The following is a 12,213-nucleotide window of genomic DNA, read 5'->3' on the forward strand; positions in this document are numbered from 1 at the left end:
ATCCTGAGTTACCTCCTGTATTATACCCCAGAGCTGCACTCACCATTCTGCTGGTGCAGTCACTGTGTACATACATTACATTACTGATCCTGTGTTACATCCTGTATTATACTCCAGAGCTGCACTCACTATTCTGCTGGTGCAGTCACTGTGTACATACATTACATTACTGATCCGGAGTTACATCCTGTATTATACTCCAGAGCTGCACTCAGTATTCTGCTGGTGCAGTCACTGTGTACATACATTACTGATCCTGAGTTACATCCTGTATTATACTCCAGAGCTGCACTCACAATTCTGCTGGTGCAATCACTGTGTACATACATTACATTACTGATCCTGAGTTACATCCTGTATTATACTCCAGAGCTGCACTCACCATTCTGCTGGTGCAGTCACTGTGTACATACATTACATTACTGATCCTGAATTACATCCTGTATTATACTCCAGAGCTGCACTCACTTTAGTAACCTGAATCATCCATACCTGCATTGATAAGATCGGGATCCACTTCATCTTTCGTGGGGTACGGGCCCTGGGAATATATGTGCACATTTAGTGTCCAGTCTGTTAAATTCTAACTTGCAGCTTTGTGGGTACAGCAGAGAGGTAACAAGTTTCCCTGCAATCCATCATGTGGGTTCGGCGACTTTGCCGACATGTACAATAAATAATAACGGTGTGACGCACCAGGCCCAGGACGCCATTTTCACTCTGCAGGTGAACGGTGATGTCCTTCTTGATGAAGTTACTCGCCAGATTCGGAATTCCAATCCCCAGATTTGCTGAAATTTCGGTAGTGAAGGAGGAATCAGTAACAACACAATGACAATATAAATGGCTTCCGATAAATGTGGGCATTCCCCGGAGAGGAGCAATAAGCAGTCCATGCGATGGAGGCACCGGTCCGAGCACTAGGAGGCGGCAATATTACACCGGGTCCGGGTCTGTGCACTAGGAGGCGGCACTATTACACCATGTGTGAGCACTAGGAGGCGGCACTATTACACCGGGTGTGAGCACTAGGAGGCGGCACTATTACACCATGTGTGAGCACTAGGAGGCGGCACTATTACACCGGGTGTGAGCACTAGGAGGCAGCACTATTACACCGGGTCTGTGCACTAGGAGGCGGCACTATTACACCATGTGTGAGCACTAGGAGGCGGCACTATTACACCGGGTGTGAGCACTAGGAGGCGGCACTATTACACCGGGTCTGTGCACTAGGAGGCGGCACTATTACACCATGTGTGAGCACTAGGAGGCAGCACTATTACACCATTACACCATGTGTGAGCACTAGGAGGCGGCACTATTACACCATGTGTGAGCACTAGGAGGCGGCACTATTACACCATGTGTGAGCACTAGGAGGCGGCACTATTACACCATGTGTGAGCACTAGGAGGCGGCACTATTACACCAGGCGTGAGCACTAGGAGGCAGCACTATTACACCGGGTCTGAGCACTAGGAGGCAGCACTATTACACCAGGCGTGAGCACTAGGAGGCAGCACTATTACACCGGGTGTGAGCACTAGGAGGCGGCACTATTACACCGGGTGTGAGCACTAGGAGGCGGCACTATTACACCGGGTGTGAGCACTAGGAGGCGGCACTATTACACCAGGCGTGAGCACTAGGAGGCAGCACTATTACACCGGGTCTGAGCACTAGGAGGCAGCACTATTACACCAGGTGTGAGCACTAGGAGGCAGCACTAGTGTACTAAGAGGCGGCACTATTACACCGGTTGTGAGCACTAGGAGGCGGCACTATTACACCGAGTGTGAGCACTAGGAGGCGGCACTATTACACCGGGTCTGTGCACTAGGAGGCGGCACTATTACACCGGTTGTGAGCACTAGGAGGCAGCACTATTACACTGGGTGTGAGCACTAGGAGGCAGCACTATTACACCGGGTGTGAGCACTAGGAGGCGGCACTATTACACCAGGTGTGAGCACTAGGAGGCGGCACTATTACACCTGTAGTGAGCACTAGGAGGCAGCACTATTACACTGGGTGTGAGCACTAGGAGGCGGCACTATTACACCGGGTGTGAGCACTAGGAGGCGGCACTATTACACCGGGTGTGAGCACTAGGAGGCGCCACTATTACTCCAGGTGTGAGCACTAGGAGGCAGCACTATTACACCTGTAGTGAGCACTAGGAGGCAGCACTATTACACTGGGTGTGAGCACTAGGAGGCAGCACTATTACTCCAGGTGTGAGAACTAGGAGGCGGCACTATTACACCGAGTGTGAGCACTAGGAGGCGGCACTATTACAGCGGGTCTGAGCACTACGAGGCGGCACTATTACACCAGGTGTTGAGCACTAGGAGGCGGCACTATTACACTGGGTGTGAGCACTACGAGGCGGCACTATTACACCAGGTGTTGAGCACTAGGAAGCGGCACTATTTCACCGAGTGTGAGCACTAGGAGGCGGCACTATTACACCGAGTCTGAACACTAGGAGGCGGCACTATTACACCGGGTGTGAGCACTAGGAGGCGGCACTATCGCATCAGGTGTGAGCACTAGGAGGCAGCACCATTACACCTGGAGTGATCACTAGGAGGCAGCACTATTACACAGGGTGTGAGAAATAGGAGGCGGCACTATTGCATCAGGTGTGAGCACTAGGAGGCAGCACCATTACACCTGGAGTGATCACTAGGAGGCAGCACTATTACACAGGGTGTGATCACTAGGAGGCGGCACCATTACACCGGAGGCAGCACTATTACACCAGGTGTGAGAAATAGGAGGCGGCACTATTACACCGGGTGTGAGCACTAGGAGGCGGCACTATTACACCGAGTGTGAGCACTAGGAGGTAGCACTATTACACCGAGTGTGAGCACTAGGAGGTAGCACTATTACACTGAGTGTGAGCACTAGGAGGCGGCACTATTACAGCGGGTCTGAGCACTACGAGGCGGCACTATTACACCAGGTGTTGAGAACTAGGAGGCGGCACTATTACACTGGGTGTGAGCACTAGGAGGCGGCACTATTACACTGGGTGTGAGCACTAGGAGGCGGCACTATTACACCGGGTGTGAGCATTAGGAAGCGGCATTATAACACTGGGTGTGAGCACTAGGAGGCAGCACTATTACATCGGGTGTGAGCACTAGGAGGCAGCACTATTACACCGGGTGTGAGCACTAGGAGGCAGCACTATTACAGCGGGTGTGATCACTAGGAGGCGGCACTATCACGCCTGAAGTGAGCACTAGGAGGCAGCACTATTACACCGGGTGTGAGCACTAGGAGGCAGCACTATTACACAGGGTGTGAGCACTAGGGGGCGGCACTATTACACCGGGTGTGAGCACTAGGAGGCGGCACTATTACACCAGGTCTGAGCACTAGGAGGCAGCACTATCACACCGGGTGTGATCACTAGGAGGCGGCACTATCACACCGGGTCTGAGCACTAGGAGGCGGCACTAGTACACCAGGTGTGAGCACTAGGAGGCGGCACTAGTACACCGAGTGTGAGCACTAGGAGGCGGCACTAGTACACCAGGTGTGAGCACTAGGAGGCGGCACTATTACACCGGGTGTGAGCACTAGGAGGCGGCACTATTACACCGGGTCTGAGCACTAGGAGACAGCACTATTACACTGAGTGTGAGCACTAGGAGGCGGCACTATTACTTTGGTGTGAGTACTAGGAGGCAGCACTATTAGACCGAGTCTGAGCACTAGGAGGTAGCACTATTAGACCGAGTCTGAGCACTAGGAGGCGGCATTATTACACCGAGTGTGAGCACTAGGAGGCGGCACTATTACACCAGGTCTGAGCACTAGGAGGCAGCACTATTACACCGGGTGTGATCACTAGGAGGCGGCACTATCACACCGGGTCTGAGCACTAGGAGGCGGCACTAGTACACCAGGTGTGAGCACTAGGAGGCGGCACTAGTACACCAGGTGTGAGCACTAGGAGGCGGCACTATTACACCGGGTCTGAGCACTAGGAGACAGCACTATTACACCGAGTGTGAGCACTAGGAGGCGGCACTATTACCTTGGGTGTGAGTACTAGGAGGCAGCACTATTACACCAGGTCTGAGCACTAGGAGGCGGCACTATTACACCGGGTCTGAGCAGTAGGAGGCGGCACTATTACACAGAGTGTGAGCACTAGGAGGCGCCACTATTACTTTGGTGTGAGTACTAGGTGGCAGCACTATTAGACCGAGTCTGAGCACTAGGAGGTAGCACTATTAGACCGAGTCTGAGCACTAGGAGGCGGCATTATTACACCGAGTGTGAGCACTAGGAGGCGGCACTATTACACTATGTGTGAGCACTAGGAGACAGCACTATTACACCATGTGTGAGCACTAAGAGACAGCACTATTACACCATGTGTGAGCACTAGGAGGCGGCACTATTACACCGAGTGTGAGCACTAGGAGGCGGCACTATTACAGCGGGTCTGAGCACTACGAGGCGGCACTATTACACCAGGTGTTGAGAACTAGGAGGCGGCACTATTACACTGGGTGTGAGCACTAGGAGGCGGCACTATTACACTGGGTGTGAGCACTAGGAGGCGGCACTATTACACCGAGTCTGAGCACTAGGAGGCGGCACTATTACACCGGGTGTGAGCATTAGGAAGCGGCATTATAACACTGGGTGTGAGCACTAGGAGGCGGCACTATTACACCGAGTCTGAACACTAGGAGGCGGCACTATTACACCGGGTGTGAGCACTAGGAGGCGGCACTATCGCATCAGGTGTGAGCACTAGGAGGCAGCACCATTACACCTGGAGTGATCACTAGGAGGCAGCACTATTACACAGGGTGTGAGAAATAGGAGGCGGCACTATTGCATCAGGTGTGAGCACTAGGAGGCAGCACCATTACACCTGGAGTGATCACTAGGAGGCAGCACTATTACACAGGGTGTGATCACTAGGAGGCGGCACCATTACACCGGAGGCAGCACTATTACACCAGGTGTGAGAAATAGGAGGCGGCACTATTACACCGGGTGTGAGCACTAGGAGGCGGCACTATTACACCGAGTGTGAGCACTAGGAGGTAGCACTATTACACCGAGTGTGAGCACTAGGAGGTAGCACTATTACACTGAGTGTGAGCACTAGGAGGCGGCACTATTACAGCGGGTCTGAGCACTACGAGGCGGCACTATTACACCAGGTGTTGAGAACTAGGAGGCGGCACTATTACACTGGGTGTGAGCACTAGGAGGCGGCACTATTACACTGGGTGTGAGCACTAGGAGGCGGCACTATTACACCGGGTGTGAGCATTAGGAAGCGGCATTATAACACTGGGTGTGAGCACTAGGAGGCAGCACTATTACATCGGGTGTGAGCACTAGGAGGCAGCACTATTACACCGGGTGTGAGCACTAGGAGGCAGCACTATTACAGCGGGTGTGATCACTAGGAGGCGGCACTATCACGCCTGAAGTGAGCACTAGGAGGCAGCACTATTACACCGGGTGTGAGCACTAGGAGGCAGCACTATTACACAGGGTGTGAGCACTAGGGGGCGGCACTATTACACCGGGTGTGAGCACTAGGAGGCGGCACTATTACACCAGGTCTGAGCACTAGGAGGCAGCACTATCACACCGGGTGTGATCACTAGGAGGCGGCACTATCACACCGGGTCTGAGCACTAGGAGGCGGCACTAGTACACCAGGTGTGAGCACTAGGAGGCGGCACTAGTACACCGAGTGTGAGCACTAGGAGGCGGCACTAGTACACCAGGTGTGAGCACTAGGAGGCGGCACTATTACACCGGGTGTGAGCACTAGGAGGCGGCACTATTACACCGGGTCTGAGCACTAGGAGACAGCACTATTACACTGAGTGTGAGCACTAGGAGGCGGCACTATTACTTTGGTGTGAGTACTAGGAGGCAGCACTATTAGACCGAGTCTGAGCACTAGGAGGTAGCACTATTAGACCGAGTCTGAGCACTAGGAGGCGGCATTATTACACCGAGTGTGAGCACTAGGAGGCGGCACTATTACACCAGGTCTGAGCACTAGGAGGCAGCACTATTACACCGGGTGTGATCACTAGGAGGCGGCACTATCACACCGGGTCTGAGCACTAGGAGGCGGCACTAGTACACCAGGTGTGAGCACTAGGAGGCGGCACTAGTACACCAGGTGTGAGCACTAGGAGGCGGCACTATTACACCGGGTCTGAGCACTAGGAGACAGCACTATTACACCGAGTGTGAGCACTAGGAGGCGGCACTATTACCTTGGGTGTGAGTACTAGGAGGCAGCACTATTACACCAGGTCTGAGCACTAGGAGGCGGCACTATTACACCGGGTCTGAGCAGTAGGAGGCGGCACTATTACACAGAGTGTGAGCACTAGGAGGCGCCACTATTACTTTGGTGTGAGTACTAGGTGGCAGCACTATTAGACCGAGTCTGAGCACTAGGAGGTAGCACTATTAGACCGAGTCTGAGCACTAGGAGGCGGCATTATTACACCGAGTGTGAGCACTAGGAGGCGGCACTATTACACTATGTGTGAGCACTAGGAGACAGCACTATTACACCATGTGTGAGCACTAAGAGACAGCACTATTACACCATGTGTGAGCACTAGGAGGCGGCACTATTACACCGAGTGTGAGCACTAGGAGGCGGCACTATTACAGCGGGTCTGAGCACTACGAGGCGGCACTATTACACCAGGTGTTGAGAACTAGGAGGCGGCACTATTACACTGGGTGTGAGCACTAGGAGGCGGCACTATTACACTGGGTGTGAGCACTAGGAGGCGGCACTATTACACCGAGTCTGAGCACTAGGAGGCGGCACTATTACACCGGGTGTGAGCATTAGGAAGCGGCATTATAACACTGGGTGTGAGCACTAGGAGGCGGCACTATTGCATCAGGTGTGAGCACTAGGAGGCGGCACTATTGCATCAGGTGTGAGCACTAGGAGGCAGCACTATTACACCACGTCTGAGCACTAGGAGGCAGCACTATTACACTGGGTGTGAGCACTATGAGGCGGCACTATTCCACAGGGTCTGAGCACTAGGAGGCAGCACTATTCCACAGGGTCTGAGCACTAGGAGGCGGCACTATTCCACAGGGTCTGAGCACTAGGAGGCAGCACTATTACACCGGGTGTGAGCACTAGGAGGCAGCACTATTACACCGGGTGTGATCACTAGGAGGCGGCACTATCACACCTGAAGTGAGCACTAGGAGGCAGCACTATTACACCGGGTGTGAGCACTAGGAGGCAGCACTATTACACCAGGTCGGAGCACTAGGAGGCGGCACTATTACACAGGATGTGAGCACTAGGAGGCGGCACTATTACACCGGGTGTGAGCACTAGGAGGCGGCACTATTACACCAGGTCGGAGCACTAGGAGGCGGCACTATTACACAGGATGTGAGCACTAGGGGGCGGCACTATTACACCGGGTGTGAGCACTAGGAGGCAGCACTATTACACCGGGTGTGAGCACTAGGAGGCAGCACTATTACACCGGGTGTGATCACTAGGAGGCGGCACTATCACACCTGAAGTGAGCACTAGGAGGCAGCACTATTACACCGGGTGTGAGCACTAGGAGGCAGCACTATTACACCAGGTCGGAGCACTAGGAGGCGGCACTATTACACAGGATGTGAGCACTAGGGGGCGGCACTATTACACCGGGTGTGAGCACTAGGAGGCGGCACTATTACACCAGGTCGGAGCACTAGGAGGCAGCACTATTACACCGGGTGTGAGCACTAGGAGGCGGCACTATTACACCGGGTGTGATCACTAGGAGGCGGCACTATCACACCTGGAGTGAGCACTAGGAGGTAGCACTATTACACCGGGTCTGAGCACTAGGAGGCGGCACTAGTACACCAGGTGTGAGCACTAGGAGGCGGCACTAGTACACCGAGTGTGAGCACTAGGAGGCGGCACTATTACACCGGGTGTGAGCACTAGGAGGCGGCACTATTACACCGGGTCTGAGCACTAGGAGACAGCACTATTACACCGAGTGTGAGCACTAGGAGGCGGCACTATTACCTTGGGTGTGAGTACTAGGAGGCAGCACTATTACACCAGGTCTGAGCACTAGGAGGCGGCACTATTACACCGGGTCTGAGCAGTAGGAGGTGGCACTATTACACAGAGTGTGAGCACTAGGAGGCGCCACTATTACTTTGGTGTGAGTACTAGGAGGCAGCACTATTAGACCGAATCTGAGCACTAGGAGGCGGCATTATTACACCGAGTCTGAACACTAGGAGGCAGCACTATTACACTATGTGTGAGCACTAGGAGACAGCACTATTACACCATTTGTGAGCACTAGGAGGCGGCACTATTACACAGGGTGTGAGCACTAGGATGCAGCACTATTACACCAGGTGTGAGCACTAGGAGGCGGCACTATTACACCGGGTGTGAGCACTAGGATGCAGCACTATTACACCAGGTGTGAGCACTAGGAGGCGGCACTATTACACCGAGTGTGAGCACTAGGAGGCGGCACTATTACACAGGGTCTGAGCAGTAGGAGGCGGCACTATTACTCTAAACACTGGTACAATACAGAAGTATTCCAGTGCATTGTATCTGAGATCAAGCAATGACGTGTCCAGCTCCCATTGTGCGACTTAAAGGGATTGTCCACATTTTTCATGAAAGTGAGCAGTCACTCTATGTGACTGCAGACTAATGGATCCACGCAGCGTGCTGTCAGATGTGCGCTTTTAGATGGAGCATCTATGGCGTTGCTCGGCTGGGACTGATGTTAGATCACACCAGCCGTAGGTGCCTGCTGTGTTATACAGCCGGCGTCCGCCATGTACAGAGCGAGCTTGCGCCTAAGCTTGGTCCATACAATTCTTTCCGTCTATATGGATTTCAGTCTACAACGCCTTCCCAGGTTGCTCTATGTCATCATCACGGGAGCCCCATAGCGGGAACCATGGCCTACACATTTGTGGGGTACAGCTTTGGGCTATTCCCAAGGGTCCAACAAAAGGGACTAGCAAAAAAAAAAAATAATAAAAATTAAAAATATAATCTACGGGCATGTACGGGGCTCCTGAGGTTGAGGCACCGGCATGACCCCCCTACATAAAGGATACCATACATCCCATCCTGGAACTCCAGGGCGGCTCGTCTGATGATCCGCTCTCTCACAAGGTCAGACTCCTTCTTCGGTTTCGGCGCGGCGGCGTTTTCGGCTTTCTGTATCGTGAGCCTCTAATGAAGACAGGAAGGCGAAGGCAGGGAAGAGACGCCATTAGCGCTACAACAAGTGGTCAATGCCAGACGAAGTCACGGAGAAGACCAGAAAGAACGGCATTACAAGGAGCAGGCCAGGAAATAATGAGCCGAGCTCCTTCCCGCCATGATCAGAGGAGACCATGACGGTGGCCGGGAACATTGTGTCCGTGGGCCATTATACAGCAGCCACATCACATCATACCTCTATTTTCTTCTGATAGTTGTCGCCCTTAATGATCCGATCCACGTAGATGCTGGCAATGTGGATGTCTTCTGCTGCAAAACTTCCGGTGTCCACGATCTCCTCCACCTGAAAGCATCAAACGTGAGACTGAAAAAAAAAAAAATCACAAGGTGAGGATCCGGTCCGCTAATACGGAAAAAAGCAAAGGAGGCGAGAAAAGGGGCAGTAAACACCCCCAAATCTGCAGCTGGGGCTCCGGTACCTTAACACAGAGCTGCTCAACCTCCGTGTGCTGCCGTACAGCCGCCAATCCGGGGTACGGAGACATTCAGATTACCGGTAAAAAAAAAAAAAGGTTCTGTACTTAGAGGGAAATGTTCACCGACAAAAATCAGTTTTTACAAATATTAGAAAAAAAACTCCAATTAGAAATGTAGTATAGTTCTTCTGATTCGCCATGTGACTTTCCCCATGTAGGGCATTACGGAAGCTTAGGTATCCATGGTTACGACCACTAACAACTCACTTTATGAGTGCTCATAACCATGGATACCCAACTGCACACATTCGACATAGCGAATCAGAAGAACTATACTACATTTCTAATTGGAGGTATTTTCTAAATATTATTATTATTACACCTACTACATATTGGGGTAGGATCTTGGGAGATGGCAATACTCCTTTAGACATAAACATACGTAGCAAATATGGACGCAGGACTTGCAGAAATGGTCTTCAAACTGCTCGAGTGAAAAAAAATTAGAGAGACCACCTTTATAATAATGATGCAGTCATTTGCGTATACAGCTCCGATGCAGATCTATGGGTCTCCATGGTAACAGAGAGAAAAAGATCCTAAGTTTATGTAGGCGTGAAGAAAGGAGTGAACAGCAGTATGTGCAGACTACATGCGGAATGTTTGTAGTCTGTTGCCATGGAGACACATAGATTTATATATATATATTGCGAAGTGGTGCTTAACCGCTGGGAAACCATCAACAAGCGCAACCACAACGGCACGGACACAGACAGCGGCCACCTGTGCCTCGTCTAAAGATCGCGTGTGCAGCGATGTGACCCTGACTATCACACGTGACCGCTGCAGCCAATCACTGGTGTCAGCGGTCACATGGGAGGACAGAATGCGATCGACTGCAGGGAAGTAAACAAAGCGCGACTAAACGTACGGCGCCACGTAACGCCGCACCTGGCACTTACCTCCACCACCGTCACTTTGGCGGCTTTACACATCGGCTGGTTGAAGTTTCTCGCCGTTTTCCTGTTTATTAAAAAAAAAAAAAAAGAGACAACTACGTTACGGCCGGATCATGGCGGATGCAGCAGAGCTCAGTTTGCTGCGCAGGTCCGCGCCGCTTCTACATGGCCGACCCATTCTGTAATGACACAGCAGTGGGGGCATTCACAGGGCGTGCGCCTTCAGGATGGACAGTGGGGGGCGCTCACCAGACAAGCCCTTTATGGAGGTATAATGGCGGCCGGGGGCTGTCATTGGATATACATAGCCCCTGCAGCGGCCACTACTGGAGAAACATGGCATTACACGCCGCCTCTCCTCCCTTTTGGTCTCCTACATTACTAATGCCAGATATCCAGCTCATGGTCGTACCTGAATACGACGTTCCCGGCACGATCCGCTTTCCAGGCTTTCACCAGTGCAAAGTCTCCAGTGATGGAGTTCTCCATAACAAAGTGGCGGCCATTAAATTCCTTCACCTGGGAGAGAAAAGTCTCCTTAAAATGCCGATCCATCTCTGCTGCACAGCCACACGGACTCCATGAGCCGCCCATTTTGGACTGACATTTTTTTGGTGAACTGTACTGGCATCGATCATTTGCCAATGATAAAAAGAACATAAATGTCGCCCCCTCCCCCACCGAACCTCCACTAGCAGATTCTCAGTTATCTCATCATCCAGCCAGCAATGCACAGTGCTACACAAAAGCTTTAGAAAGCAAAAAAGTGTCAAATGTTTAGAAAAACTACAAAAATTATTTTTTTCCCCAAAATACAAGAACCTAAGTGTCTCCATGTCCTTCAATGGAGAGAAATCTGATCAAATGCACAAAGCAAATGTTATCTGCTGCAAGAGCGCCACCTAGTGGAGACGCAGAGCAACATCTCCCGCACCTCTGCCTGAATACGACAGCGAACGACGCACTTCACATTCATGGAAAGCCAAAACGAATATAAACCCTGAAAACACCGATATATTATAAGATGTGAATCCTGTGTTATCTACTGCATATAGAGGTGTTATCAGTCATTATACAGGAGGAGGAGGTGAGCTGTGACATCACCTATTGTGAATGGTGGATCCTGTGTTATCTACTGTATATAGAGGTGTTATCAGTCATTGTACAGGAGGAGGAGGTGAGCTGTGACATCACCTATTGTGAATGGTGGATCCTGTGTTATCTACTGTATATAGAGGTGTTATCAGTCATTGTACAGGAGGGGGTGAGCGGTGACATCATCTATTGTGAATGGTGGATCCTGTGTTATCTGCTGTATATAGAGGTGTTATCAGTCATTGTACAGGAGGAGAAGGTGAGCTGTGACATCACCTATTGTGAATGGTGGATCCTGGGTTATCTACTGTATATAGAGGTGTTATCAGTCATTGTACAGGAGGAGGAGGAGGTGAGCTGTGACATCACCTATTGTGAATGGTGGATCCTGTGTTATCTACTGTATATAGAGGTG

At 51.6% G+C, this 12,213-nt stretch overlaps 1 protein-coding gene across 1 annotated transcript in view; it reads right to left on the reverse strand.

Moving 5' to 3' along the window:
• The window catches only part of OXCT1 (3-oxoacid CoA-transferase 1), a 96,617-nt gene that overhangs the window by 65,730 nt on the left and 18,674 nt on the right, over nucleotides 1–12,213 (reverse strand). Inside the window, exons 6-11 of the mRNA XM_069745910.1 lie at nucleotides 11,116–11,222; nucleotides 10,707–10,767; nucleotides 9,504–9,611; nucleotides 9,160–9,277; nucleotides 697–791; nucleotides 493–541 (exon numbers count right to left, since the gene is read on the reverse strand). Coding sequence (XP_069602011.1) covers nucleotides 493–541; nucleotides 697–791; nucleotides 9,160–9,277; nucleotides 9,504–9,611; nucleotides 10,707–10,767; nucleotides 11,116–11,222 — 538 coding nt within the window. The remainder of the gene's footprint in view (nucleotides 1–492; nucleotides 542–696; nucleotides 792–9,159; nucleotides 9,278–9,503; nucleotides 9,612–10,706; nucleotides 10,768–11,115; nucleotides 11,223–12,213) is intronic.

This window comes from Ranitomeya imitator, chromosome 1, assembly GCF_032444005.1.
Source record: "Ranitomeya imitator isolate aRanImi1 chromosome 1, aRanImi1.pri, whole genome shotgun sequence".
NCBI lineage: Eukaryota > Metazoa > Chordata > Amphibia > Anura > Dendrobatidae > Ranitomeya > Ranitomeya imitator.